This window comes from Fusarium solani (assembly GCF_023522795.1).
Source record: "Fusarium solani strain SB1 chromosome Unknown bctg00000012, whole genome shotgun sequence".
In the NCBI taxonomy this organism is placed as follows: Eukaryota; Fungi; Ascomycota; class Sordariomycetes; order Hypocreales; family Nectriaceae; genus Fusarium; species Fusarium solani.
Window position 1 is genome coordinate 1428376 of NW_027072146.1, and position 24544 is coordinate 1452919.

The 24544-nt window shown below is 51.3% G+C and overlaps 8 protein-coding genes across 8 annotated transcripts; 4 read left to right on the plus strand and 4 right to left on the minus strand.

The window, feature by feature from the left end:
- Window positions 1–121: 121 nt before the first annotated feature.
- Window positions 122–1825, minus strand: MRS44_016474 (uncharacterized protein; the record flags this gene model as incomplete). Its single annotated transcript, XM_065618042.1, has 4 exons — window positions 122–1156; window positions 1204–1376; window positions 1436–1538; window positions 1601–1825. 4 exons carry the CDS (start codon window positions 1823–1825, stop codon window positions 122–124), a joined length of 1536 nt encoding a protein of 511 aa, XP_065474114.1.
- Window positions 1826–2846: 1021 nt separating this feature from the next.
- On the minus strand, window positions 2847–9920 carry MRS44_016475 (uncharacterized protein; the record flags this gene model as incomplete). The annotated part of the gene is made up of 6 exons (XM_046271092.2): window positions 2847–3147; window positions 3200–3712; window positions 4365–6161; window positions 6569–6932; window positions 6985–7614; window positions 8549–9920. 6 exons carry the CDS (start codon window positions 9918–9920, stop codon window positions 2847–2849), a joined length of 4977 nt encoding a protein of 1658 aa, XP_046130941.2.
- Window positions 9921–11414: 1494 nt separating this feature from the next.
- MRS44_016476 (uncharacterized protein) lies at window positions 11415–12329 on the minus strand (the record flags this gene model as incomplete). Its single annotated transcript, XM_046284165.2, has 1 exon — window positions 11415–12329. One exon carries the CDS (start codon window positions 12327–12329, stop codon window positions 11415–11417), a length of 915 nt encoding a protein of 304 aa, XP_046130939.2.
- A 323-nt stretch (window positions 12330–12652) lies between these two features.
- Window positions 12653–13519, plus strand: MRS44_016477 (uncharacterized protein; the record flags this gene model as incomplete). The annotated part of the gene is made up of 1 exon (XM_065618043.1): window positions 12653–13519. The coding sequence occupies one exon, from the start codon at window positions 12653–12655 to the stop codon at window positions 13517–13519; it is 867 nt and encodes a 288-aa protein (XP_065474115.1).
- Window positions 13520–13822: 303 nt separating this feature from the next.
- MRS44_016478 (uncharacterized protein) lies at window positions 13823–16388 on the plus strand (the record flags this gene model as incomplete). Its single annotated transcript, XM_046279546.2, has 2 exons — window positions 13823–15759; window positions 15848–16388. 2 exons carry the CDS (start codon window positions 13823–13825, stop codon window positions 16386–16388), a joined length of 2478 nt encoding a protein of 825 aa, XP_046130938.2.
- A 618-nt stretch (window positions 16389–17006) lies between these two features.
- On the plus strand, window positions 17007–18211 carry MRS44_016479 (uncharacterized protein; the record flags this gene model as incomplete). Its single annotated transcript, XM_065618044.1, has 2 exons — window positions 17007–17333; window positions 17456–18211. 2 exons carry the CDS (start codon window positions 17007–17009, stop codon window positions 18209–18211), a joined length of 1083 nt encoding a protein of 360 aa, XP_065474116.1.
- Window positions 18212–19286: 1075 nt separating this feature from the next.
- On the minus strand, window positions 19287–21121 carry MRS44_016480 (uncharacterized protein; the record flags this gene model as incomplete). Its single annotated transcript, XM_046272171.2, has 5 exons — window positions 19287–20175; window positions 20223–20363; window positions 20416–20583; window positions 20638–20692; window positions 20743–21121. The coding sequence occupies 5 exons, from the start codon at window positions 21119–21121 to the stop codon at window positions 19287–19289; spliced, it is 1632 nt and encodes a 543-aa protein (XP_046130936.1).
- Window positions 21122–22014: 893 nt separating this feature from the next.
- On the plus strand, window positions 22015–24243 carry MRS44_016481 (uncharacterized protein; the record flags this gene model as incomplete). Its single annotated transcript, XM_065618045.1, has 6 exons — window positions 22015–22068; window positions 22116–22236; window positions 22398–22686; window positions 22773–22814; window positions 22874–24017; window positions 24061–24243. 6 exons carry the CDS (start codon window positions 22015–22017, stop codon window positions 24241–24243), a joined length of 1833 nt encoding a protein of 610 aa, XP_065474117.1.
- Window positions 24244–24544: the final 301 nt, after the last annotated feature.

Consider the following 24544-nt stretch of genomic DNA (forward strand, 5'->3'; position numbering starts at 1 on the left):
TACAGGACTCACGGAATAGCACACTTGATCTAGGAGGGAAATTCCTTGCGATTTACTACCAGATCCCATAATATTATAGCGATATTGACTACATTTAGCCCAATTACTCACTCTAACAAGTTTAGAGAGGGTAAATAAAGAACTTGTTCTCCAGATCAGTCAGATCAAGCATCGAAACGTCAACCTTGACCTTGACCGTCTCATCACCCACCACCTGCTCGACATAGCCCTCTCCATGGTTGCCAAGGGCAGCCTGTTCGGCAATCCACTGTCGGCGCTCCTTGTTCCGCTTAACCAAGATGTATCGAATAGCGAGCAACAGAATAGGCGTCAGCGTGAAACTGGCGACAATCTGTGTGGCCCAGGCACCGTAGTATCGGTATCCTCCAGTCTTCCAGAGCTGTGGCGAAATAATGTTGGAGATGCCGTAGAGAACCATGAACATGGCGTTGCGAGTGAGACGCTTGGTGTGACCGGCGCAACTGGAAGAAAGCCAGCCAAGGGAGATGATCCAGGTCTGCGCGAAGCAGTTGGGTGGGAGGATCAAGCAAGCCAGGAGTGCGATCGTCTTGTGCCAAGGAATCGTCACCATGCCAATACTGCTTGCGATGCAAGGAATGCACCAAAGTGCTGCCCACCAGGCGCTGTAGTTGGGGAAGAATCGGATGAGGAGTGACGCCGTGATACAAGCAAGAATGGCGAAACCACCAGATGCAACCCAGACCAAAGTAGATCCCAGGGGAGAAACTCCAAGGTCGAGGAAGAGCAGACTCTGTTGATAGGGGAGGTTGTTGGCCAGCATCAGAGTGAAGCCGGAACCGGCAAACAACCAAGAAACAGGATCTTTCAAGGCTTCGTAGAACTGATACTTCTTGAAAGTTTTCTGTTCAATAGAGCTTCGGGTCGAATCATGAACTCGACGAATGGCGTGAACCTTTTGCTCAGTGCTCAAGAACCAGGCTGTCGCGGGGTTGTTCGGGTACGCGAACCAGGTGATGACGGAAAGAACCAAAGAAATGCCACCTGTGATAATCATGAAGAACTTCCAAGGACTGGTGCTGACCTTGCTGAAGAGCAAGCCATACGAGACCAATCCAGTGAACATGGGCGAGCCGATGCACGAGATGTAGAACAACGGCTGGACGTGCAGAAGTTCCTGGGGGTGAAGAACATGGCCATTGTGATCTCGAGAGCTGGGATTACTGAAGACTCGACGAATCCGAGGAAGAAGCGAAGAGGGATGAGGGCTCCATAGCTCTTGGCGACGCAATGCAGGAGAACGACCACGGCCCAACAGAAGATGGTACCAGAGATGTAGGTGCGGAGTCGTAGCTTTTGGATAAGGAGCTGACCAGGCACCTGACCGAGGATATAACCTTGTACATGGTTAGAATCTATCGCGAACGCGATACATGATTTGGTGTTTTAATCTCACCGGTGTAGAAAAGCGAGTTCAAATTGTTATACTCGGCATTGTTGAGGCCGGTATCCTCAAAGAGACCCAGGAGAGTGGCCTGGCCCAAGGTCGACTTGTCCACCTGTTTCATGCAGTGTCAGTAATCGAGCCAAGATTCCTTCTAGACAGTTGAGATGTACTTACATAGAGCATAAAGTCAATGAATGTGACGAGGAGCAAGACGTGGATGTAAAGCTTGCGCTTCAATTTCTTCTCCCCATCTGGCGTCAGTTCACCAACATCACTCCCATACTGCTCAATGAGCTCCAAAGTCTCATCGGCAGCCTTGTTGGAGATGACATTCCCGTCATGCAGCGAACTACTGGAGCTCGCATCCACAGCTGGGATGGGGTGCTTCTCGTCGCTCATCGTGCAGGAATGTTCAAGGCGTTGCTTTCTGGTGGAGAATCTGTCCTGCTGTTGCATCGAACTGGAGATCCATCTTGGCGCGTCTTTGCTTTGTCTTAAATACGGATCTCTTCAAATAAGACTCTGACGTGCTCGGTGAGGTGTTGTCGGCGTCTTCTGTACGAAAGAGGATACGTGAGGAAAAGCTGTCACCGATTCGCCGGCGACCATCGACTACTTTGGGTTAGTGGGTGTAACTTCTCTAGTGGAATGATCGGTTTATCCGTGCGTTCTTCTTCTGGGCCATGGTGTTGCCCGATGTGAACTTGTTGGTTTGCGGTTTCGCTTCACACGTGGTCGAACTATCGACTGACGGTCGACTGTTAAGAAACTCTAATTGTGAACGAACTTCTAAGAGGAATTCTAGATCTTTTTCTACGCCTACTAATAGTGACCTGGTGATATGAAGTGTTGGCTCAGCTTATCATGCGATTGCTCGCTCCCCTGACTGTGCCAGTAACCATATTAATACGCGTTTCCCCCCCACCAAAATCTACAAAGTTCTAACTTGAAGCCACCCGAAGAAATTCTCATATGTTTCGAAATGATCCCCTTTTGATTAAACTGAAAATTGTATTCACTGTGGCAAACGCCGTCGATGCGATGTGGTTCGGACGCGGCTCCGCCATGCGGCTCCGGAGTGGGTACACTCGGATCGAAGTGCCGGGGGCGAATGGTTGTTGGAAGAGATAAGCTGATAGGAATACTGTAGCTTGTGCTAGTAAGGGTTCCCAGGAAAGGGCGATGGTGCAATCCTGCTTCTGAATGATGAGTTGCTGTCTGGTGCCTGAAGACGGCGTCTTGCGCTGCTTTATAGCTGTGGTGTCGGGGACCTGAATCCTTTCTAGACTAGCTTGCTTCTGACTTGACTCTAGATGTAAAATGTTTTCGTGATGGCTGGGGTTCGGTGACTACGGAGATGCCGAAGGTGGTTCAAATAAGAATATGACTGTGTTACATGACACCACAAATGTGTACCTCTCTAGTCAAAAATGCCCTTATATCCAAGCCACTTGCACGTGGTAGTTTCCGAATCCACCATTTTACAGCTCGTCAACTGCCTGCCACTGCCTAGCTTCGGCTCAGCAGCGATGAGGTAACCATCAGCCAGCGACGCCTTCTTGCCCTGTTCCGAAACCGCCTTCACTTTGTGAAAGGTCAACTCTCCGAAATCAGGAAAGTAAGAGTCAGGATCTTGAGGTGTCATGAAGGTCTCAACAATCCACTCGGCGTGGTTTGTGCAGAGAGTGCCGTTGGCCGGTGCAGTTAGGTCGATCTCGAATCTTGAAGGCAAGGTTAGCTTCAGAGGAAGGGCACTATTCGGGGACTTCCTACCTCTTGTCTTGGGTGAAATTCTCCCAAGTAAATGTGCCCGTAGTGTTGTCCTTTTGTGTCACCGTCATGCGCACATGATCCCCGATATCAGTCAAGATACCCTGGGTGTCATCCAAAAAGATGGGCGGGTTGGGCCACCATTCATAGAAAGCAAAGACACCAAAATCACCCTCTTTATCGTATAGGTAGTAGTAGCCTCCCTGGATGATCCCTCCATCGTAGACCCTTGCAGGGTCATCGCACCTGTTTTGATCGCCGCCGATACCGACCCAGACGGACGAGCTGTAGTATGCGGTGGAGTTGTAGCCATAGGGAAATGTGATGTTTGGGATGATAACCTCCGCCGTTACCGAGGCAAAGCGTGGTCCGGCGACTTCACCCCCGTTCCAGTTGTAGCTCACTGTGTGCTGTACATCTCGAGGGTGTTGTCGAGTCTTATCGTGAGACTGTAGGCGTCTCGGAATGATGCCCTTGGCCCTCGCTGTGGCAAGGTCTAAGGCATTGACAAGAGTGCTACACAGTAAGAGCACGTTGCTGAGAAGCTGAAGTCTCATCGTGTGCACAGATGGATGGATATTGAAAGACGAGTGACCAATGGTTGAAAACCGTTTGGTTTCACAAGACTCGGCGTTGCCAAGCACGACGTTTTATATATAGTCCTTTCTACCCATGCACAACCAGGACCGATGTCTTCCATGGCACGTTATCCGTCAATTCTTAGCGACAAGAAAAGTGCCCGCTGTCAACGTTCCGCACATCACTACCGGTGTAGAAAATCCTGGCTGTGTCCATATGAAGACAAATGAACCCTGCAATAATCCCTTAATTTCCATTCATTCGGATTTGTGGGTTAGTGTCGTGGCCCGTGACGGTGTTTAGAGTTCATGGCTAAAACCATCTTGGACTTCAGTTCCAAACCACCGGGTAACTCGGGAGGATGCATCACGCTCGTATTCACTACAATACCTGGTAAACTCAAAGAAAATGGGCATATGGAGTTGCCCCAGAGCATCCGGTACGAGAGATGTCCGCGGATGCCGAAAGCTTAGTGTGAAGTGAGTAGGAAAATGCCGTTCGTCGCCAACGTTTTTACAATATATGATCGTCAACTAAGTGGGTAATTGAGAACATAATCGGCGTGTTCTTTCTTGTTGTTTCCGCTTACTAACTCCCTGGATTCTGCTCGTCTTGCTCCGACATCGCCGGTAACTGCGGCGGAAAATCCATCCAAGAGAATGCCATGTCCACTTCTGCTAAAGAGCTCACATTAATCCCACTATCAACGAGAGACAAAGCTGAATCCGATGCCATATCTTTCTCCCTGGGCAAGGCTTGGTTAGCCATGGACCTGATGCTATCCGAAACTTCTCGAGCCAGTGCCCAAACTGGATACAAGGTTTTCAGTATGCCAAGACTTAGGCACAGGCGACTGTGGAATTGGTCGGAATATCGAGATGGACGTAATGAAGAAGCGGATAGTTGAATGGTGCAGCTAAGAAGCAACCCGTTGAGCATCAAGGGACTGTGTTTGAGGGCTGATGATTCCAGACCAACCAGGTCGATGAAGCGCTTGGCAGCCTCGACTGCTTTGATGCCATGCATCGACCTTGAGTAGGTCGGCAATAGATCTAGGCTAGACTTTATTCCCGAGGCCGCTGCGGTGACACCAACAAGATCACTTCGGGGAAAGTGGAGGTACATTGTGGTGTACTCAACGAGAGCGTGTGCTTGGAGGAGCGTATGATCCACGCCCCCTGTAGAATCCACAGGCTCTGCTTTACCAACCCCCAGGTGATGTGGCCAGGCGGCCAAGAGATTGTCGACATTTTGGATCTGGTCACGGTGGACTTCATGCGTCGAGGCTATCGACAGCGCGCGAGCGAAGAGCTGGGCAGCCTCTATGCGATACGCGAAAGACGAAAAGGGGAGGTCGTCGTTGGTATATATCCTTGACTCGAACTGTTCAAGCGTCGAAGGTTCGAATAGCAGCGGTTCCCCTGAGTAGAGAAATTCCTCACACGGAAGAGGCATGTCTGATTTGACCGAATTGCATCGAAAGCTGGGTTTGTGGTCGAGCGCGGCTATGAAACCGTCTGTGATGTAGAGCTCCCACCAAGTTCTCCTAATGCTTTCTTCAACAACAGGAGACCCAGCCGAGTTGGCGACACTGAATGATTTGCGGTGCATGTTGAGGTCCAGGGCTAGAGAAATAGCTTCAGTGAGGCTTGAACGGGATCTGTCATATACGCAGCGCGCATGAAGGATCATGGAAAAGAGCAGAAGAGCTTGGACGAGCACAAAGTTGCGCTCTCCTCGGTCCCACGCCTTCTTTAGTGCATCGTCTGCCATGCCTTGCATCGTCTCGCTGCATATCGTTCCAGAATAATGGCAGCCGATGAGATGAATGACCAACTTCATGTATGGAGGGTAATTCTGTGACGTGTAGAGCGCTCGAGGAACCAGGAAGGGATGTGCTCGAAAGAAGTTTGTGTAGAAAAGATTGATGAGAAGAGTGTCGTCCTCTACTGGCTCAATCTCACCGCTAGCGCTCTGCGCGCTTTGTAGAAGACATTCTCCAAGGCTTGGCTCACTCCATGGGTAATCATTGCCATCGACGGAGGGTTGGAAGTCTGTGAGAGCACTGTGAGGATCGGCGGAATCCCAGACGATTTGCTCAGGCTCGCGCCGACCAGCTCTCAGAGTTGAATCCGTTGACGCCGCCCCCGTCGTTGACAAGTCTGCTGGAGAACGTGAAGCAAAATGGTGAAGCTTTCGTCGCTTCAGACCTCGTCGCGATGGCTCATAGCGACATCGCAGTCCCTGGGTCTGGCAGCGCATGCATTGAGGAGACCCAGCATCGCATTTGACATGCTTTCGGCGACATTCGGTGCATGCTAGCGCGCTGGGTTTGCTGGAGCCATCTTGGTGTGAGTTCGCTGTCGGGGATGTCTCGGAATTGACGCTGTGGAGGGACATTGATGGCAATCAAGATCTCAGGGATCGCTGTAGTTTAAAGAACGGTTGAAACAAGATTTTCAGTGTCGATTCAACAGGTTGCATGCAGAATAAAGCGCAGCAATTGTACAGCGTTAACGCCATCTTATCGAGCCGATGAGACCCTGAAAAGTCGGCTCCGCAAAGGCCGGTTCCAAGATCACGCAATGCTAGTTGATAAGGCGTAATATGGGCCCAGTAAATGCATACTATTCATCACAGAGAACCCTGAAATGGAAAAGAATATTCGTATTTCTGGCGAAATCGAGCCATGAATATGTACTTGTGAAGTCAGCTGCGAATCAGCGTCGCGTCTCCCTTTTGCCAACTGCCTCGCACACAGTGCAAGGCCTCTTCTGCATCAGATACTCTTACATGTAAGAGGCATCATAGTAGCCCTTGGAGGCGTAGCTGCCCGTCAGGACAGTCGAGATAGACACTGCCGAAGAAAGCTTAGTGTAGAAAGAAGCTCGCGTGCCCGAAGCTCCAGCACCGGTGTTGCTGTACTCTCCAAAGATGACGTTGCTGGTGCGCTCGTCGCCGGTGTTCCACACCTTCCATCCGGCAGCGTTGATGACAGACGTCATGCTCGTCTTCTGGAAGACGACGCGGGCGTACTCTCTCCAGGGACGTCCGAGGTAGTACGCGCCGTTGGAGACCGAGTTGCCAGAGGCTGCAGCGATGTTGCAGTTGTTGAAGACGTAGTAGGAAGGGTTAGAAGAAGAGTCACGGCCATTGGCTATTGGAGTTGTTAGTACGAAAGTATTTGTCACGCTCCGCTTCTTTCTTACCGGTGATGTAGCCAATCGACGCGCTGACGACGCGAAGGTCGCACTTCTCAAACCAGCTCGAGGCCTTCTGACCAAAGATAAAGTCAGTGGCACCCTGAATCAGGCACTTAGAGTACAGCTGATAGCCCTGGTTGCTGAGAAGAGTGTCCTGGTATCCAGTCAGGGCGCATCCGTAGTATCCGCTGTCAGCGTAGGCGCTCAAGGCGACAGCTTGGCTGCCCTTGCCGTACGTATTGGCAACATTGACATTGTACAGCTTAAAGTTGGGCGACTTGACGCGAAGAGTGGCGCTCTCGTCGTTGTTGAGACCATCAGCCTGGCTCTTCTTGGCGGTGATGGTGACCTTGTTTCCGCTGTAGCTGCTGGTGTCGGCAGTGTATCCGTAGATGGACAGCTGAGCTGAGCGATTGGGCACGAGGACTTGCTCATTGTAGGTGCCCTGGTCGATGAAAATGCACTGAGAGCCGCTAGCGCTGGTGGAGAGGGCGTTGACTGCAGCTTGGATAGTGCCGTATTGGCCACTAGACGGCGACTTTCGCACAGTCAAACATCCGCTTGGCGCAGAGGTTCGGCTGGCAGCAAAAGCCGCAGTAACAAAACTCAAGGTGGCAAGAAACTTCATCTTGGCTACTGATACAAAGTCGATAGTAGTTTGGTCCAATAACCATCATCAATCAAGTCATCCAGCTCTTTATAAGTTCCCATTGCTGTCTTCTAGAAACCCGTCCCATTTACGTGCAACGTTCAAACTTTAAACGTGATTGGTGGATAATAGCAATTTCCAGACGGATTAATACGAGGTAGCAGCGAGGTTAGCCTGGAAGATCATTCGGTTCCCCCGGAGCCATGTCTTCCGAGCCTCGTTTCAGACGTTTCAAGTCAAATGCCGGTACCCGGGCAAGTTCAATGCATTGAGTTTGCGGGGATGGTGGATGGTTGGTGGATTAATCTGGGGTCATGTTCTATTGGAGACGAGGGGGGTGTTCCGCCAAGGATTGGATATATCTGTTTCATGCATCATTCTACCGTGAAACCGGTTAGTAAGAAGTCAGGCTGAGAACAGCAGTTGAGTTTGGTTGGTTGCCCCTTAATAAGTTGCGGTCTGACACATTGCAGGATAGGCTTTATAGCAGGCTCAGTTAAGACGAGACACAGAGCACAATCACAAGGCGGTCAAGCCAACTGCATGAGTGTGAAGCGAATTATTCAATACATTAAAGCTAAGCTGCCCCAAGGCTCCAGTGCCGTCACACGGCTAGGGGTCGATCCAATCATAGCTATAATTACATACGTGTCGTTCAGCACAAAGGTTTTCCCGCCAAGAGAATGGCAAAGTCCATAAAGCATAAGATTCATAAGAATGTAAAAGAGTTTTTCGTCCCCGCCTGAGAAAGGCACACACAACTGCAGGGATCACCCCGGGCATCAAAGAAGAGTCGAAGTGGTAAGAGGGTCAGCAGAAGAAGAAGGTAAGAAGACTGCGGCTGCTGGGGCCGCCAATTGGGCTCATTTCTAGAGAGATGGTTAGCAGCTGTATATACCTGAGAGAGAACTATGGACTTACAGAGAAGAGCAATGGCACCCAGCACAAGGAGAGCCAGGGCAGGTCGGAGGTTCTCACCGCCGTTGACAATGACAATATCGTCGTCGGGGTGCTTGCAGACGGTGGGCTCGACCCAGGGAACAACCTCGAAGGGGCTGTAGCCCAGGCAAGAGGTGTAGGCAACCTTGCAGTGGTCAATGACGTCGCCGGCCTCATCGCAGCACTTCTTGTAGATGGCGGTGCACTCGATGCAGCACTCCTCGGGGGTACCCTTCTTGCCAGTGTTGGGCTTGGTGCCGGTCTGAGAAGTGGGGGGGCCGCTGATGATCTTGCCGCCGTTGTCCTTGCTGTCGCCACCCTTCTTGATACCAGTAGAGTCGCCGTGCTTGCAGACAGTAGGCTCAACCCAGGGGATAATGTCGAAGGGGTTGTATCCGAGGCAAGTGGTGTACTCAACCTTGCAGTGATCAATGACATCTCCAGCAGCGTCGCAGCAAGCCTTGTAGGTGGTGGTGCAGGTCACACAGCACTCCTCAGGAGTTCCAGAAGGCTGCTTAGTAGGGGGGCCAACGATGATCTTGCCGTCCTTGTGGTCGCCGCCCTTCTTGGGAGGAGGGTAAGGCTTATCACCGTGCTTGCAGACATAAGGCTTCTCCCAGGGAACAATGTCCCAGGGGTTATAGCCCAGGCAGATGGTGTACTCGGCCTTGCAGTTCTCGATGATGGCACCGTCGGCGGCACAGCAAGAGTCATAGACAGTGGTGCACTGGATGCAGCACTCCTCAGGGGTTCCGGTGGGCTTGGGGGGCTTGGGCTCGTTGTGCTTGCACACGGTAGGCTCGACCCAGGGGATGATGTCGAAGGGGTTGTAACCCAGGCAAGTGGTGTACTCGATCTTGCAGTGATCGATGACATCACCAGCAGCGTCACAGCAGGCCTTGTAGGTGGTGGTGCAAGTGACACAGCAGACCTCGGGGGACTCGGTCTTCTGGGGGACGGGGACGGTGGTCATGCTCTTGGAGCAAGCAGTGGGCTCAACAAAGCCAGTGCCGGCGTAGGGGTTGTAGCCCAGGCACTGAGCGTAGTCAGAAGCGCAAGAAGCGTGGTTAGCACCGGGAGCACTGTTGCAAGCATCGTGCTTCGCGTTGCAGTCCGCCAGGCAGGGGTCGGTGGGCAGCGGCAATGGGGCGACCGAGCTGGTAGGAACAACGCTGGTAGGAACAACCGTGGTAGGTGGAACGACGGGCTCAGAGGTGGGAACCGGGTCGATGGTCTCGACGGGCTCAGAGGTGGGAACCGGGTCGATGGTCTCGACGGGCTCGGTGGTCTGGGCCAGAGCACCAGAGCTGAAGGCCACGGTCACAAGACCGGTGAAGGCGAACGAGTATCTCATCTTGATGTTGTAGTTGTGTTTTGTGTTTGTGCTTTCAGGCAAGGAGTGACAAAGTGGGATAAAACGAGAAAAAAACAAAGTCGAACCTAAAAGAGTGGCAGACGCAATCGGCTTGTGAACGAGTGGAAGCTGATTGATGCTGATGAAGAATTTCGATTTGAACGGACCATCGCGACCCTTCTTATACTCGGATCTCGCAGGTTGAGGCCGGGCTGTCAACTCCTATGCCAAGAAAGGGAAAGGTGCCTCGGGAATCTGGGGAACATCCCTGGAATTGACAGAATACGATATTTCCCCGGATTAAGATGCCATACGCCACATAGGGCCAGCCTGGCCCTGTCAAAGGCGCTCGTCTAGACGGTCTCCCTTGAGAATGTCTCGGACTCTGACCACTGGCTGACCTCGGGTATTGGGATAAGCAATGCAATGCAGCCACAGACAACTTAAGGGATAAGCTAACAGGTAAGCATAATGAGGGCTTGCAATGAGAGGTTGGTCTCGTGTCTGTGATAATTTAGCCGTGATACAGTTTCAGGAGTCTGCATATTCAGCTGGACTGATTAGATCTCACCGATACGAGTCTGCAGCAGGAAACAAGGGAGAAAGCGAACACAATGTCTCGGACTATCGGGTTAGGTCCGAAATCCCATCCAATCGCAAGCACTCCGAGTGTGCCACCTCTCGGCGACATGTCTGCCGACGTCCCATGCCCAGCTTTTCAACGGATTGTAGGGTTATTTCCAGCGCAGGGGTTTGGTTGGTGGCTGCAACTCTGGGAGAATGATGGCTTGTGAGTCTCCCTGCGTAGGGCGGAAAGGGGGAGAGAAGTAAATTAGGTGGAGTTGAGATTTGCTGCAAATGATGGTTTGCGATTATGTGAATGGCTTCAATTAGATGATGAGGCAAATAATCAGGCTTGCAGAAGAGTCCACAATCGGGATCAGTCATGAGTTGCTTTTGCTTATTGAAAGAGTGTCTCGATCGAATATTTACATTTCGAATCCGTAGACGTGTCCTGTCGACAAACCACACCGCTCTTCTTCACGAACACAACTTTGTCGGCGGTTTTACCCTGGACCAAGCTGATACTGAAACACTATCAGGCTGAGGACCAACAACCAAGTTTTTACACGATGTACACGGGACGGTTGAGTGTGAACACAAAGACTACTCCGCCATTTCAAGTTACCGCTTGTCAACTGCCTAAAGCTGCTCTCATCCATACTTCTCCTCTTTCAGTCCCAAGCCCATTGCCATCATCTACCACATGGAATCTTTCGCCTTTACTCGTTGCCCATTCTTCTTCATGAATCTGGCGTTATTCTCCAAATAGTCACGCACTGCGCGCTTCCCGCTGGCATCCGTCCCCTTTAATGGGACCAAGGCCCTTCCATATCTCGACTGTATCCTGCTGTTAACAGACTTGGCCCGTGACCCCGCTTCGTTCAACACAGCAGCTGTATCCTCTGTTTCTGCCAATACGTCCCGGCCAACCTAGAAACCTTTGCCCCATCCAGCTCCTCCACCCGGGTTATGGATTGGGTGTTGACCCCCAAATGCCTTGACGACGTTGTCGACCTTGCTCAAAACCCGACCCATTACACGGATCTCGGTTTTCGTAGATGGTTGATCATCCTTGACTCGATCCAGAGTTCTGAGTTCACCCTTCAGTTCTTGATTCAGCGGAAGAACCTCGGCTGTGATGCTTTTGTCGTACTTATCCGCCTCGATGTTTACTGCCCTGAAAAAATAATTGACATGCTGGCGGAAGAGCTTCGTCTTGCCAGTTAAGTGCTGTCGCACTTCTCTGACCTCGCTGTTCAACCCCTGAGCCGTCGCAATTTGTTTTTTACCCCACACCCCCATGACGTTCTCCCCGCCTCTGTCTAGAAGGTCGACGGTGAGGGCAAGCTCTTCATCCATTTTCGCCGTCAACTTGCCAGGTAGTCTTGGAAGATGGCCATTTTTCCTGGTCGATCGTGGACGGAAGTGTTGGTCGACCTTGGAAACTTCCATGTGGTGGACGCGGTCAGCGAGACCTTCCACCTTGGCGCTAAGCTTTCCTAAACCGTTGCGAACACTAGCAATTTCGCGTCTCTGCGGTGCAGATATTCCTCTTCTGCAGCGGCCTGAATGATCATCAAAATTGATGGGATCATTGTTGACATACTGGTACAGATTTGGTCCGTCAACGTCTCCCGAAGGATCAGGCGATGTCCATCGTCCCAGCCACGGGCAATAGTATCGTGCGCCGCAGTGGTAGAGTCCAGTTTCTCTGTCATGTTTGTACCGCTGGAAGAGATACTCGCGGGAGGCTTTGACTTCCCGGTGCATCGATGAGTAGGTGACCGCACCAAAGGGCGAGTACTCCTCATACGAGATCAGTTGGCCCTCATTGTCGAGTTCCATGCTGTCGCCTATTTGGTATCTTGGCAACGTTTTTTCCCAGCCGCGCTCTCAACGAGGGCCGAGAGCTTGTGACCCGTGACATGGGTGACCGTGCGCTGAGACATGTCGTTCGCGACAAACTTGAGCTGAATCTCGAGCCCGACAAGGTAAAGAGTGTCTCTCTCCTTGCGTGTAGGAGACCCAGCTTTGGCAAAACTCTCAGTCACCTTTCGAACTCTCTTTCCAGAGTAGTCATAGACGTATTAGGTTGTCTGAGGGGTATCGTCCTTGGTCCACTGCGTAGAAGACGACCCCAACAAGTTCTCGAAATTCCAGCTCTGGCCATGGGAAGTGCCAGCGTGGATGATTATCTACCTCCTCCCAACGAGATTCGATTCAAGCCCCGATTTGACCCGGAAATCTCCCCTGGCAAGGTGACGCTGCTGATCGGCTGTAACCGACCGCCGCCCGGTGGCCGCTGGATACAGAATCCAAGTCTAGCTCTCATCAAGCTTGGAGGGTTTCAATTCTGCGAAGATCAAATGGTTGCCCTATCCCAAAGAGATATTGTGAGTTGCCCTCCCCGGTTCGAAATCTTCAATGGCACTTTCCAACAACTTTCTTCCAAGAATGCAACAGCCCGGAGCGTGGACGAGACTACCAACAATATGTCAAAGGTTACCAAGTTCGCCAAGCCACTTCCTTGGTTTCCGAGAGAACTTGAGAAGCTGGATGCCAGTGCACCCTACCCGAAGCAGAGAAATGTCACCACCTGGACGCTATCCTACAGCAGTCAAAGCGACCCATTTGCACTCGTCGTCAGCACAACACGAATGGATGGCACAAGCACCACTCACTTCAACCTTCCCATGAAAGCCTTGTTTCCAGCCTACACTTGGTGGGGAACTGGCGATCGCGACACTCTGATGAAGCTTGTCGAGTTGGATCACAGCTTCTCCCACAAGCTGATGGAGGCTGCTTCCAGCCGGGCTGATCCTGTAAAGCGCATCTACAAAATTATTGGTGATCGTGCCATCAACGAAAAACAGCGGAGAGACACAAAGTCCATGGCAATCAAATTTGGAGCAGATCCGGATGGCCAACCAGACACACCCAGAACTCCAGGTTTTGCCACGTATCACGAGCTTTCTCAGCCCACGGCTCTGTACAACTGGGGAAATCGGCCTGCACTCTCTTCTCTTGGCTGTTGATCGCTTCTTTGCCACTCAGCAGTTTGATGAGGCCCTTCAGGTTGCCCGTTTGATCTTTGATCCCAGCTCAGAGACCTACTTCTATCGCCATGACAACCCCAAGAGTCCACTCTACTGGACATTCGCGCAATCGTGTTGGAAGTTCCCTCCATTCCAGGGCATTGCTATCTCTATTCAGGAGAGGCAGAAATTGGACATCATGTTGGGTGATTTAGCCAAGAACAGCAACTTCAACCTAGCAATAATGGAGAGGAGATCTCATGGGCGAGAGGACGGCCAGAGGCATACATGAGGTGGATCGTCATGAAGTATGCCGAGATCCTGGCAGCTGCCGGACACGCACATTTCCGTCAGGGTACTCTAGAGGGCCTCCCTTTGGCTATCCAACGCTACGTCGAGGCCGGACACATCCTTGGACCCGAACCGCCCAAGGTCCCCAAGCTCGGCAACAAGAAGCCCCGGACATTTGCCAACCTAAGCCAGGAAGACGCCCAACTTGAGCTTGGGCTCCCTTTCTCCTCACAACTGAAGAAGGGAACGCAGCAACAGCTCGACGCGGATCCCAAAGGAGAACAGAGGGTCTGCTATCTTCGAACCACGTACTTCTGTGTACCCCTGAATCCCAGGTTTAAGCAGCTTCACAGCCTTCTGAATGAGCGTATTTACAACATTCGAAACTCGCTCGATATTCAAGGACGGCCAGTGACGTACGCTCTCATTGAGCCTCTCATTGACCCGGGCGCACTAATGGCACCGGGCATGGGCATGTCCGAGGCTATCTCCGTTGCCTTGGGTGATCAAAACAGTCCTCTCCCACGCCAACGATTTGAGTTTCTCCTCCATCGAGCTCTAGACTTATGTAGCGAGTTGCGCGCCCTAGGAGAGCGCCTTCTCGCCACAATCGAGAGGAAGGAGAACAAGTCTTTCAGTGCCCTTCGTCAGCGACACGCCGTCGCAATTCAGAAGATGATGCTCGACATCAAGAACTTACAGCTGAAGGAGGCACAGCAAACAATTGACTCTCTCCTCATCAACCGAGAGTCACAAGTTTCGCAACTCAAGTTCTACCTAGCCCTCATGGGCGAGCCTGAGTCGATCATCCCCACTCCCACAAGCAACTGGGAAGACATTGCGCAGAACATCGATACTCCGACCAAGGGTGATCTGCGAATGTCGTCTTATGAAAAGATGGAAATGGACATGACGACTGCAGCCAGTCTCCTCAACACGGTCGCCGCTGGCATTGACGGCTTGGTCGGCCCTCTTTGTGCCATCTCCGAAATTAAGACGATGGGAGCGCCCATGGGTGTTGGAGCAAGTGTCACCGTCGGTGGCCAGAACATTGCCATGATGACTTCCGTAGGTTCAACTTATCTCAAGATGATGGCCATGATGTCTGGTGATGAAGCTGGCCTGGCTTCTCGCAAGGCTCAACTCGTCCGACAACTTCAGGATTGCAGAATGCAGGCCAATATTCATGGAAGAGAGATCAAGTCGACCGACAAGCAGATCGAGATGCAGAAAATCAGGGTTCAGTCTGCACAACACGAGGTCAAGATGAAACATGCCGAGATTGAGGACGCCATTCAAGCTGAGAAGTGGTACCGCACCAAGTACACCAACAAGCAACTATACTCGTGGATGGAGAAGAGCCTAAGGAGTCTTTACTATCAAGCCTACGTTCTGGCTCTCAACACTACGCGCAAAGCAGAGAGTTCCTTGTCTTTCGAGCAAGGCCGCAAGATTTCTCTGCTCCGTTCTGGTGGTTACTGGGACTTTTCTCATGACGGATTGCTTGCTGCAGACCATCTCCATATTGACCTCAAGAGACTCGAGACGGCGCATTATGATGCTCAAGATCACGATTTCGAGGTCTCCAAGACAATTTCCCTGAGACAGATTGACCCCCTCGCTCTACTATCGCTCCGTCTGAACGGCAGTGCCAGCTTCTCCCTCAACGAGTCTCTTTTTGACATGGACTTCCCCAGTCACTGCATGCGTCGCATCCGGTCCGTTGCAGTGTCCATCCCAGCTGTCGTCAGTCCTCATACCAACATCAACGCGACGCTACAGTTGACCAGCCGTCGCTACCGTGTCTCGACGTCTGTCTCAAAGGCTGCGGAGTATATGGCACAGGACAAGGACTCTTTCCGGACTGATCACATCCCCATTTCAGCTGTTGCCATCAGCGGTGACGCGGGCGATACTGGCGTCTTTGACCTGACATTCTCTGGACCCAAGTACATGCCGTTTGAGGGTGCTGGTCATTTCCACTTGGCGTCTCGACCTTCCTACCGAGATTCGCAAGTTTGACTATGATAGTATCAGTGATGTTCTCATTCACGTTCAGTACACGGCTCAAGAAGGCGGTGCTCTGCTGCGGGCTACTGCCAACGAAGCCGTGCGCAACACTGCCAAGGCTATCAAGACTGAGGGCACACAAGATGGCTTCTGGGCCATGCTTGATCTGAAGAATGACTTTGTGAACGAGTGGTATGGGTTCAGCTCCAGTCTTATCGCTGCAAAGAAGAATAGCAGCGAAGAAACGACGTCAAAGATGGAGCTGGGTAATCTCAAGGACCGACTGCCTTTCTGGTCAAGACAGCAGGCAAAGCTTGAGATCCGTGACATTGTCTGGATCTCCCAAAGCAGCAAACTTGTAAACAGACTATCGGTTCAGGGTGTGAACAGACCTAATGATGGAAGCATCAAGACGGAGGCTCTGGGCAAGTGCACGACTGCGACTTGGAAGGATCTGCCTGTCAGGAGCTTGGATAAGTGGGCAGTGGAGGCATCTACTTCTGTGCTGAATGAGAATGATGAGACGGTGGACAACATCTACATGTTGATACACTATGTATTTCAGTGATTAAGCAAGTACACGACTATAGAGAGGCATAATTTGCGTATTTGGATTATCTATCATTTTGAACCACACCTGGTTCAGCTTGGCCTGCAATCGGCCCGTAGGCCACCCTATGGATGTTGACATTCCGTCTAAGAAACTGAGCACCTCTCGCCTTTCTGCAGTGTCACTAAAGTAAATACCGCCTGGGCGAGTCAACGCAAGGTCTAGTGGAATGCTCGAATATTGATACTTACACGCGCAGAGAACGTGATGCGCGGTGAAAGTTGCACCAACGACAGAGACGTTATGAATCGCAAGGCCAATTGCCATCCGGAGGTGATTCAGTGCTGCCCTCTGTTTTCCACCTGCATTAACTACAATTTCTCGGGCTAAGTGGGGAACACATACATCTGCTATCAATCGCTCTTCGACCGTATGCAGACTTGGAAGCCACAGTCTGGGCTCGAATATTTGAAGAAACATGCGAGCAAGATGGTAATGTTGGAACCCAAGGACTACAAGCATTAGAGGGGCTCCATCGAAGAAGGGATGAACAAACGAACCATGTGTGGGATGTGTCAACCACACGACCGGGAAGACTGAACCAGTCTTGCTATCTGGAATGCCTGTGCTGCAATAATGTGGACGATAGTGCGCGGGCAGGTTGTCATGCCATTGAGTAACCTCATCATTAAGTTGTGCCCAAGTGTTGGCGTCGAGTCCACCGAATGCAGCAGCCAATACTTGGCAGCAGAGAAGAACAGCACGGCTAGTAATAGTCTCATCAGTTGGATCCTCAAAAGGCTTGGACTGCTCATAGCTGCTGAGGTTGACCCGCATTGGCTCAGATTTAATCAGAGACACATGCAAGTCTTGCCGAAGGACGATCCAGCTTGCGGCCTCTCCGAGTCCACCGCGAGCTGCAAAGTTGGATACGTCATTCAACAGTCGCGAGCCCCCTCGGAGGTGAATGCCAGCGTCAACCTCTTGAATTGCGGTGCGGATTAGAAGCGCGTCTCCAGTTGACTGTAAGCATGTAGCTCACCTGTCATTTCCTCATACAGCCGCAAGAGCACGACTGCGGCTAGAAGATTCTCATTTATGGACGCTTCGGAATCACGAGTAACATCCAGTTTGTGGACCAGACATTGGATACCGTGAGGTCCGTCGATATTGATTCCAACGTCGAGACCTATGAGGATGATGCAGATGGCCAAGATTCCCCCACAGCCCTGGAAAGCGAACACGCTGGCGCCCACGCCCATCCACAGAGTCCTTTGACCACCGACATGGCCAATACTCAGTCAGATCAACTAACCTACACTACCCTACCTCTTCACCGTTCCCCTCACGGCCTATGTCAACCGCCGTCACAAGTTGCCATCGATTCATCAGTCGGCTACGCCTGGGTTGACGGCCATCTTCCTCACCTTGATGACCTTGTCACACTCCATCACAAGGCGTGCCCGGAAGCCTCACATGCCCACGCAACAGAGAGAAAAAGGGCAGAGTTATTCCGATATTTCATCTTCAACCTGAGTCCTGCATTCGACTTTGGTGATCCAGACAAGGCTTTCTCTAAGGGGCTCGCCCAACACGCCCTAGCCGACCACAACCTTGTTGACCTCATAGCCTTAGTATCTGCCCGACACTTGGGGTCCAATACGTCATTCATGGGACATGGATTTGGCTTGGATAGGCCTCCAAGATCCGCTCGCGACCGAGAAACCGCGCATTCCATGCATGAACGCGACCAGCTAGACGCAGCTTTGCTTCACAGATTTGGGCAAACTATGGAAGGTAAACTGTGTTTATTTCACCATATGCGTTCAGACCCTGACTAACCATCCCTTTCATTGAGCTGCCCTTTCTAACACCAACAATGCCGGATGGGATCCCGGCCTCCTCGATTCTCCTCAGTCACCACTACCTACCGAAACACGACGAGATTTTCAGGTCATATGCTAGGCCAGCTTACGGCTTGATGTCTACCTAGCAATACTTCACCAGACACCCTCCATCCCTCCATTACACTCGCCCCATCTTAACAGGTCCATACAAAGTGACGACGATAGAGCGTGGGCCAATCAAATACTTCTACTGCTTGCTGAAATCATTAAGTACTGTTTCGGAAACAACAGGGAGGACTCACAATATGATGCACTCCTTGACGACTTGACAACTTGGACACATTCAAAACCTGACTCTTTCACGCCTATCTATCTCTCACAACCATCAGATGGACAACTGTACCCAGAGATCTGGTAAACAACGAGTCTGTAGCAGCAGGGCTCCAACACTACCACCTCGCACGAATCCTTCTCCTTTCACATAATCCTTCTCTCCCCAAGATAGGCTCTGCCAAGACGATCGCGAAAAAGAAGATTGATGTGAGTTGGCTACTTCCATTGAAGGAGATGATGAAGGTCTAATAATAGTTCAGCGCGAGATTAAGAACGACTCCAACATAATATGCGGGATCGCTGAGTCAATCAGTCAGGTCACCTGCTCACATGTACGTTCACACTGGCACCACCGTCTTGGATATGCATCTCTGATGGCTATTAAGTATTGCCTGCATGGCTATTGCCTTAGCGGGTGAACTATTCCAGAATCGCAACGAACAAGAGGCACTGTTTCACATCTTGACCAAAACAACGAAACCGTATGGGTGGCCGACTTCATCCATGTACGTTCTCACCCTTTAGCCAGTCACTAATATCTCTAGCTAATAATTTCTGTTTAGTCAAACGTATTTAAAAGAAGCTTGGGACTGGCTTTAAGGACGAAAAGCTGTTTCCATAATAAGATGGTAACGACTGAATATGCGAGAAGGAGATGTGTAACACTAGTGACCCTGCTCCGTACGTCAAACCAGGCTGGCACCTGAAGCCTCCGAACTGTAGTTGCTATTCGACGTTACTCGAATATCTCAAACCCGACCAGATCAGGAGCCCAGCCCGAGGACGATAATGGTGTAAAGGTGACAGTGTTGTCGTCTCCCTTAACGAAACCATCAAGCACAACGTTCAGCCTGCCACTTTCGAACCAGTCTCCACCAGCGATTGGGAAAGCCCAACGCTTGGAATCTCCTTTGTTGACAGCGATGGTCATGTTGCGAGTGTTGGATTCCCAGTCCCACATGGTATGGCGATAGTCGTAGTTGGTAAAGTCGATGCCCACGAGCACTTCTCCATCGCGAGGGGCGCTGACTGACTTGAAGGTGACTTTGGTATCTTTGCCGCCGATGTCTCCGATTTTCTTGTTGACGGGCAGGCAGTCGGTCTTGCTGCAGTCGACAAGCTTGGCTGACCCCTCGAGTGATGCATCGTCCGCGGCGTAGTAGCCGAGTGCCTTGGGGCGTGAAGCCTCTTCAATGTCGCTCAAGACAAGGAGTCTAAGCTCGTGGGCCTTCAGTTCAAAGGTCTCGATATCAGAGATAGAACCGTCGGCATGAGCCCAGACATCACGGGCTTTAGCCTTGCCCACGCCGATCAGACTCAAATCAACGTCCACAGTCTGGGACTCGTTCTTCCAGTTGGCGACAGCCAACACCTTTCGGTTGGAGGAAAGGTCACCGGCCCACAGGTCCCATTCTTCCTCGGTATATCGGATGACGAGTTCAGCTGCCTTGCCCAGGGGGTCTTGGTTGATGGCAATGACCTCCTTGTTGGACATGATCTCGATGGATTCTTTTGGCATTACCTTGGCATCCAAGACTCCTCCGATAAGGAGAGGCGACTTCATCATGGACCAGAAGCCGAAGTGAAATCTCTCTTCCTCAAAAGACAGGAAGTCGAGCCCGATTCTAGAGTGGTTAGCAGTAGTCTCAGTCATGGATGATTGAAATCTCACTCAAGCATGTCCATGTCTGCAAACGCACCTGGACGAGTGTGCTTGGCATGGCCGACGACTTGGTTGGTGATGCGCCAGATAGCCCGCCAGGCACCAAAGATGTCGTTGCTCATTCTCCAGGTGTTGCCCAAGGGAGCAGCCCTAATAAGTGTGAGTAAACATAGCCACAAGACTGCAGACAATGGCGACATACCAGTCTGGGACATTCTCGCCGATACCCCACTGGCAGAGGAATAATTTGATATCTCGGTCAGTCTCATTAAGGGCTGCGCCCATCTTGATGAATCGATCTGGGCTTTGGGCCTCAGGCGAGGTGGAATCGACCATGACGGTTTTGGACGTCGAGTAACAATTGTCATATCTGATAAGCAATGTCAGTCACGTAAAACATGCTTTTACTTGGCCGTCGACTCACTTGAGGGCATCACCGCCCCATTCGGCAAAGGACTGGGCATCGATCTCCTCATAACCTAAGAGTTTTCATTAGCATCATGTTGTGTGTTGACAGTGGTAGACATACCCAATGATCCAGGAAGGTCAGTAGAGCCACATTGGTAGTACCCACCCCCAGAGTAGAGGCCGAACTCAAGGCCCAAGTCATGGATATACTCGCCAAGGGCCTTCGGACCAGATGGAAAAATCTTCGGGTTCCATTGAAGTCGATTATTCTCATCTCTTTCGTTTGTCATCCATCCACAGTCCACGGCAACAATCGTATATCCGAGTTCCGCAAAGCCCAAGTCCACCAAGCCCTTGGCGTTGGCCTTGACAATTTCCTCGGTTGGGTTGCAATTGTACCGGTTGTACGTGTTCCAGCCCATGGGGGGAGTTGGAGACCTCACAGTCTTGGCGTAAGCGCCAGACAAAGCGATGAGGCTAGTGAGCAAAAGTCCCGACATGATGGCCGCGTGTAAATGATCCAGTAGATGGAGCAGGAGACCCTCTTGTCAGCGTTTGACGCATGGTGGCGTGTCCTCAGCAGGTTGTCAATTGGGCTTTATACCTCTATGCTTGACTAAAGTCATGTCGATCACTTTTGGCAATATGGCTATGGCAATGAGGGGTGATGGAACCATGCGTGGTAATGTGAGCGCGGAATCAGTCTCAAATAGGAATGAGATTGCGGGTTAAGTACTTAGCCCAGTCCCCCTGGGAGAGCCATAGCCGAGCCAATGCATGGCCTCGGAAGATTTTGGAGACCTCCACAAACATGGGCAAAATGGAGAGACACGAAAAAGGCCTCGGCCAAGTGTTCTCAGCCCTGTACGCTGTATAACAGTTCTGGATCTGACTCAGCCTCTGTTGTTTCACGCCGGGGCATACAGGGACCCGAAAGTCCCAGGTGGCAGTGCTACTGCGGATCTCGGATCTCGGGGTCAGATGTAAATAAGAAATGATTATTGACAAATATTTACATCGTGATGCTGGTTTTGACTTGACCGACATTGGGAGTGAACCGGCGTTTGTCGATCTGCTCATTTAAACGGATGATGGTTCGAGAGACCTGCACATAGTCTCGGTTCAGCCTCTGATTTACAACCTCCTCCGATTCTCTCTCCAGACTCACGTAAAATGAATCAGTAGACTCATGGTATCACTCACGTAATTTATCTTCTCATGGCAGCTTACCTACATCCTGAACGCATGATGCATATTCTCATCCATATTAAGTCTGTACATTGAAAATAACAACCTATTTCGTTCATAATATCAAAATAAACTTCAGAGCGCGACTTGATGCTGAAAGAGGATCGTTAAACTCCAGCTAGCTATACACAGCCCACCGACAGGGATGCTGCCAATCTCCACACCTGGGGCTCCGTGCAGATGTCCCTATAAGGCGAAGGTAAGTGGCACAACGGCATAAGATGATGCCTCAAAGAAACTAATCAGATTCAAGAGAATGGTCCTGCCAAGACTGCACCCCCTGCGCTCATTGGCCAGGTATTGTCAACAGACAGCACAGCCTTAGTCCACCAAGCTGGCCCTGGCGACCCATCTGGACCTATTTTCGGTAAGCATAAGCTGCGCCTGATGGTAGTCATTGTTTAATACTGAGACTGAAATCGAGTTGCAGAAACCCATATAAAGTCAGATGCATCCTCTCTTCAATACCAATCCTAAGACATTAACATCGAACCTTAAGCAACCATCCCATCTGGATTCACCATGAAGTCCCTCAGCTTCGTCGCAGCTGGCTTGGTCCTGGGCCTCCCCCAGACCTTGGCCGCACCGAGCAAGTCCCAGATCAAGTGGGGAAATGCAACCTGCCCTGGGGCAAAGAAACCGATGCTGCCATCTATGGCGATGTTGAGTGCGCAACCCTCAAGGCTCCTCTCGACTACACCAAGCCCGACAACGGAAAGACCATCGATCTGCAGCTTGCTAGGGTCAAGGCGAAGGTGCAGCCAGCCAGGGGCAGCGTCTTTTACAACCCGGGTGGCCCTGGAAATTCGGCTGTTGAGTACCTTGTGACCAGTACAGAAGACTATTACAAGCAAGTGGATCCGCTAGCAATGACACAAACCTTTGCTAACATTCCTCTCATAGGGTTCTCGGTGGTCAATACAACTTGGTTGCTGTTGATCCACGGTAAGCCGTCTTGGCCTTTTCAACTGTGTCTACGCGGGAGACTAACAGACTACCTCCAGTGGAACCGGCCGAACCATCCCCTTTAACTGCTCAATCGAGGAGAAAGAAGAGGGTGAAAAGAAAGCCGCAAGGTCAAAGCTATCACGCCGCTTTGACGTTCTCCCACAGGCCAATATCTGGCCTACCTTCAAGGGTGAGACTTGGGACGAGTTGGGCAAGAGGGCAAAGCAGTGCTACAAGGCTCGGAAGGAGACTGGCGCCTTTATCGGCACAGCGTTCAGTGCTCGAGATATCATGGCTGCTGTCGATGCCTTGGGCGAGGATGGCAAACTGAGGTACTGGGGCATCTCGTACGGCACTGTCCTGGGACAAACCCTCGCCGGCATGTTTCCCGACCGCATCGACCGGATGGTCCTTGATGGCAATGTCATGATCGACGAGTACGTCATGGGCCTGAACCCTTCCCTTGTCAAGGATACCGAGAGGTCCCTGCTGCACCTTGTTGAAGAGTGCGTCGACTCTGGCCCCAAGCTTTGCAAACTGGCCGACTGGGCGGGGTCCAACACAACTGTCGAGATCCTGACCATAGCCATTGAAGAAGTCTGGACCAAGTTGTTAAAGACTTCCAAGATCCCCGAGAAGTGGGGTCTTCCCAAGGAAACAGATTATTTCCAGGGCGGTGTTTCGTTCCTGGTCAGCATCAAAAGCCACATCCAGAAAGCCCTGTATGAGCCTGACAAGTTCATTGGTCTCATCGACTTCCTTGAGAAGATGCTTGACGGCGAATGGAAGGAAGTCTATGAAATCATGAATCCTAGTACGACATCGGAAAAAGCAGAAGGAGAAGAGAAAGAAGAGCCGACTGAGAAGTGGAACTGGGGCGAGGAAGATTCACTGAGCGGAATCTACTGCAGCGACCAGGCTTACCGCGCCGAGACAGTTGACGACCTCTACTCAGCCTGGGCGCTTCACTCGGAGCAGAGCTCTTTCAGCGACGCCGGCGCCAGTGCAGAGCTCCAATGCGCCCGATGGCCGTTCAAGGCGGCTGAGACGATCGACATGAACAAGTTCAAGCACGTCAACACAAGGGTGCCCATCCTGTTCGTCAACAGCAGATACGACCCCGTTACCCCCTTGGTCTCGGCTTACGAGGCTTCCACCCGTTTCAACGGAAGCAGAGTTGTGGTCCACGAGGGCGAGGGTGTAAGTTGTTTTGCCGGTACAAGCTTTTAATCTTTTCCCCCAGCTAACAGTTTTCAAACAGCACGGTATTCACGGAAACCCGTCGGTGTGCACATACGCCGCCATCATCGATTACTTCAAGAACGGTCGGCTGCCAAAGCCTGGCGTCTCATGCCCGGTCAAGACCCCGATCTTCCAGCTCTTGAAGGAGAAAGCAGCGGCTCAAAACGAGACCGAGTCGGGATAATGTGCATTAGCCATATGCCGACATGACTAGACGAGACGAAGAGATATAGATGGATACTGTGAACAGCATTGACGGTGTTTCGTTTGGACTTTGGACATTCCTTTTATGCATACAACTTGAGCATATTGTTAGGGGCAGGCATTTGAGTTGGTTCTAATGAGAATGATGACGGTTTGATCATTGATAGAACTAGATATTCTTTTCGGTCACATTGTTTTATATTCAATCCTTATTACACTGATACCATTGCTCTCGATATCAATAGCCACCTATGTACCTTTGACTGATACACCTATTTGAT